Consider the following 5000-nt stretch of genomic DNA (forward strand, 5'->3'; position numbering starts at 1 on the left):
AGTATGTCAGTGTCCAACCCTAACGGAGCGACAAAAGAAATCCCGAAATCTTGGTTCATTTCTAGTGTCGCCTTCATTTCAGTTTCTGCCTGAGCTCACTATTCGCCAATTTCTGGTTGCAGAGAAATGTGTATACCTATTTTTTACATTTGGAAACCGGAGGTCCTTTTGAAGAATTACATGTATTTTACACTTTTCTCATACAATATGTGGTATTTTTGAGTTTTTTGTAGTGGAATTAAACATTCACCTTCAAAAAGGAAAAAGGTTGTTTTTTGCTTCCTTACACTTATATTACATTATTATTATTATCATTTCTTAAGCATCGAAAATAGAAAATAACGATAATACAAACTGAATACTAATCTAATATTGATATCGTGGTAAGAATTCGAAATTTGCTATCTGGATTGCAAACTTTAAAGCATTTAGATGTTATCATTGACAATAATATGGATTGACATGTTTATCATAAATTCTCTCTTAAACACGCGCTTTTTATCCGGAGACAGGAGTGACAGGGGAACGAATAAATATGATGTTTACATTCAAAGCTGAATCTCGATTGAAGGAAAACTTTCTGAAAGCGTCTGAGACTCAGCCTCCTGTGGCACGGTTGACGCTGGTGACCCCTGCACCTCGGAGCCCCGCCCACTCTACGGGAACGGCTGACTAATTAGGACCCGTATGTACCCGTCTCACCATATGGCGAGGAGCGGGTATACACTAGGCGAGTATACCTTACGCGGTGTGTTTGGCGGTGTTGGCTAATATTGACCTACTCAACACGGGGAGGTGGACTCTCCGGCGCAACACGGGGCTTGAGGGGACGCTTTGCTCTGTGTTAGCTCTGTCTGCATGAAAGGTACCGCCGGGATCGCGGGATTTGTGTGCTTATGCGAGTGCGTATGTGTGTGTCTTCTGTACGAGCGCGCGCTGGTATGTATGCGTGTTACTATATGGGTGTGTGTTTTTTTACGGGATAAGGAGTGTATGTGTCTTTAGCACTGATATAGAATCGTCTATTGATATTTTATTTGCACGTTCCTAAATAAAAAAGCAAATTCCAACTGCCAAGGGAAACGCACATACAAAGCGATGTAGGCACACAGGCTGGAGAGAAGGCTACGTCACGGGAAAGGCACCTCCAGCAGAGGAGGGAAGGACATGAGGGGGGTGAAGGGGGGGAAGGAAGGGAGGATGGGAAGGGGGGTGGGGGTGAGCGTGGCAGGCTGGGCACGTCCCGAAGCGGCACAGGGTCGCAGGAACGCCACAGCCGCCAGCCAGTCCGCCCGGCCCGGCTGACAGGTGACCACGGCTTCGGTGCCCCACGTCCTCGCAGCCAGCACGTAGTCCGAGCGGCCACGTGGCCAACACACCTCCTGATTGTTACACTCAGGCGTGTTACCCAGGTTACGTAACCCCGCCTCACCTTGCTCCGCCCGGTTTCGTGTGCCACTGTGTGCGGCCATCACGTGCCGGGTCCTTCACGTGCAACGCGGACCATCACGTCATCCTCCCGAAGTGCCTGTCTCTCGCAAGCGCCGATTCCCCTGAACTCCCTTTCAGCGCCTCCTTCAGACGCGAGAGAAGGCTGGAGACGCTGTCCCTGAAGGATCTTGGAAGGAGGCTCAGTTACATCGTCTGTCGTGAATCATGAGGTCAGAGACGCTTACCTGAGCAGGCTTTCGTCACACGCTCACCATGCCTTCTCTTGACTTCATGAGCTGCTGCGATGAATGCTGCAGGACCGACGATGGGCAAGTGGAGTGTGACGCCGCCTGCCACTCCAAATCTCGCCCCAGCATTCAGCTGCCGCGGGGCTTGACTTCCCTGAACGCCCTGGCACAGACTCTGCCTCCCCCCGGCCCCTCTCCTGCGTCAGGCAACGCAGTCCCTCGTGCCAGCGTGACTGTGGGCGTGATGGTGGGCGCCATGGCTGTAGTCGAGGGCGGGCGTGTGTGTCGACGGACGAAACGCGAGGGCGGGAGATCATACGTGTGTCGCGTGTGCGAGCGGAGATTCCCGCGGGCGTACTTACTGCTGGTACACGAGAGAACTCACACGCCCCTCACCTGTCCTGTCTGCGGCAGGACCTTCAGGCGCTCTGAGCACCTCAGGATGCACAGGTGAGTGACGTGTGACGATTGCATGATTACCAGCTAAGAACATACCGCTGTCATCCAAATGGAGGAGTAACAATAAGGGTCGATTGATGGTGCATTTTCACACCTTTAAATTCTTGCTAAACTTTCCCGTAGAAAAAGTCACCCCAAGAGGCTACAAAGAGTAGGTTCGATACTGACGTTTATTTGTGGGAATTACCTTTACGAATCTAACTCCTTGGAAAGTCAAGGATGATGTACCTTTATTCCGAAGAATATTCTATCGAATTAGGATGTTTCTTGAATTAGTTTGTAGTAAAATATCCAAAAAACTGTTTCCCTCCTAGTAGCAAAGCGTCTCCTTCACCGTTGTTTACTAGGAGTTATAAATATGTATTTTTCCGTGAATGGCTGTGTGTTTAAGTGTAATTGTGATGTAAGTATATCTGTAATTGAAGGTGGGGGTATATTTGGAGAGAGAGAAAGAGAGAGAGAGAGAGAGAGAGAGAGAGAGAGAGAGAGAGAGAGAGAGAGAGAGAGAGAGAGAGAGAGAGAGAGAGAGAGAGAGAGAGAGAGAGAGAGAGAGAGTTTGTGTGTGTGTGTGTGTGCAAGTGCATCCTCATCCTAGTTTCATAAACCGTAATTTGACATTTCAATTCTAACCCCAGATTCTCTCTCCCTTCCCAGAGAGACACACGGCGGAAGCAAGAGGACTACCTAAGCAAAAAGCGACGTGCCTACGTGCCTCCCCGCCGCCCACAGAACCGCCCAGGCGAAGCCCCAGCCACCCATAATCCGCCTCTCTCCCCCAGACAGCAGGGATACATACCCGCCTTAGATAAAGCTCGTCTTCCCGCCGCCTAACTCGGCCATAGAGAATTTCCATAATCTACTCACGTCCCGACCGCCTCAACCCCACTCAACCTCGCCGCCAACCCTCGCTAAACTTCCCGGAGCCGGAGAGCCGCTCCCTCGCGCTGGCTCCTCGAGGCTCGCTGTGTCAACGACGTAATGCGATTTATTACGTCGAGGGAACTCACTTATCTTCGTCGCGTGTAACTCATGACGCAAGTATGCATGAGTTATGGGAAATGCCCGCTGCGATGCCGTCATGTGTAACGTGTGTCTGTCCCAACCTCTTTTAAGAATCTATGTTTCAATTTGTGTTTATACGATTGCATAGAAGTCCGAATAAGGAAGTGTTTGTCGTCTCGAAATCTTCAGCGCCCCCTGCGACTGACCGCTTAACCGCGCCCGTTTCCCTTTTTTACTCCCCCACCCCTACCCTCTCACCCCCAAACGGCCCCTTCCCTTCACAACCCCTTCCTCCCTTCCTCTTACTGTCCCTTCTCCCCCTCCTCCTTCCCTCTGCCTCCTCTCCTCCTTTCCCTTTCCCTTCCCCTTCCTTCCCCCCTCCCCTCTCAACCCCTTTCTCCCTTCCACTTACAAAAATATCAGTCTCGCCCTCTGCCCGCGCCCCTCCACCTTCAACGGAACTACTCGCTGGCGCCCCTACTCGCATACCGCCAGCCCCGCCCACACCTCGAGACCCCGCCCATCACGGTCACGACTCTGCCCGCCCACAACGATTAGAGTCAGTATGCATGTATGCCGTAGCGAAGGTGGACAAACGCACGAATTATTCCCTATGATTACGGAAATAATTATACGTCGGAGGGGAAAGAACTTATGGGTGTTTGAGTTCAGCGAATCCAGTCATCATTTGAAGTATCGGAATGCTACAGTACATGGTGGTTATTTGGTCATGCTTTATCCGATGGAATAAATAAACGACCCCCTCTCTCTTAGCACTCGAGAACGATGCCCACTCATGCCCACTCTTTAAGCGCCTTTCCCCCCTGAAACTGTGGCCGAGGTATCGCGTGGGGTATGGCCTGGGCAAGGGCAGGCGCTTAAACGTTCCCACTAATTGTTAAAAACGATTCCCTCCTGCTCGGAATTCCTTTGGAGATTTCCTTCGGTTGTCGTAATTATGTCACATGATAATAATTATCCCCGAGACCCACTCTCTTCCCTGATACCGTAAGTCGTCCCTCTCCCCTCCCGGAGTAGTTAATTACCTGACTAATTACAAGCAATTAGAGTGTTTGTGCACCTCGCTGGATGTGTGTACTGGAGTCTAATAAGTAGGTGAGGCAACGAGCTATAGAAGCGGGCATTAGAGTTATTGATGCGTAATAGCCGAGAATTGGCCCCATTAGGGCATGGAGCGGCGTCACTGAGGGCAAGGAATGCAAAAAGAAGGCCTTTTGTGCAGTTGAGTGGAGTCTCCATGTTGGAACTTGTGGCCATGAGAGAGACGTATTCGTTTATGCATTCTTAAACGTTTTGTTTCTCTTTTTTTTTTGAGAAATAAGTGCTGTTACTTCCACTTTAAGAATATTCCTCGCGAAAAAGAGTACATATTAATCCTAATGGTAGATTTAGGCTTACTAATGAACATCGAATAAGTTGAAGAAATGCTTGTTGAAGAAATCCTGCCTCATTGCGGTGTCTGCTAGAAGGCACGAGTAAATGCATAGTAATTAGTCTGGATTCCGTCCTGTGCGACGCGTTGTAACTTGTAAGCGATAATCACTTCAAAGTCTAGTCAGTGAACTGCGGAACTTTGACGAAACTGTTATCCTTGGGTGCTCCTGTATGTATATTAATAAAGGATGATTAGAATACTTTCTGTTTTCATTATCAAACCCCAATTAGTCATATTTGTCGCCAATCTCTCTTTTTTTTCTCTGTGTGTCTCTGTCGCTGTCTCTTTTTTCCCCCCTTTCCTTCTCTCCCTTCCCCTCTCACTCTCTTTCTTTCCCCCAATATCTCTCCTCCTTCAGCTATCTATCTATTTCGTTTTTTTCCCTCACCCTTCTCTCTCTCTCT

The 5000-nt window shown here is 49.3% G+C and overlaps 1 protein-coding gene across 1 annotated transcript; it reads left to right on the forward strand.

Moving 5' to 3' along the window:
- The first annotated feature begins 1704 nt into the window (after window positions 1-1704).
- Window positions 1705-4792, forward strand: LOC122253650 (uncharacterized). The gene is made up of 2 exons (XM_086543923.1): window positions 1705-2129; window positions 2793-4792. Exons 1-2 carry the CDS (start codon window positions 1705-1707, stop codon window positions 2824-2826), a joined length of 459 nt encoding a protein of 152 aa, XP_086400049.1. The 3' UTR covers window positions 2827-4792.
- Window positions 4793-5000: the final 208 nt, after the last annotated feature.

This window comes from Penaeus japonicus, unplaced genomic scaffold, assembly GCF_977035675.1.
Source record: "Penaeus japonicus unplaced genomic scaffold, GWHDUDI00000001_assembly GWHDUDI00000014, whole genome shotgun sequence".
Taxonomy (NCBI): Eukaryota; Metazoa; Arthropoda; class Malacostraca; order Decapoda; family Penaeidae; genus Penaeus; species Penaeus japonicus.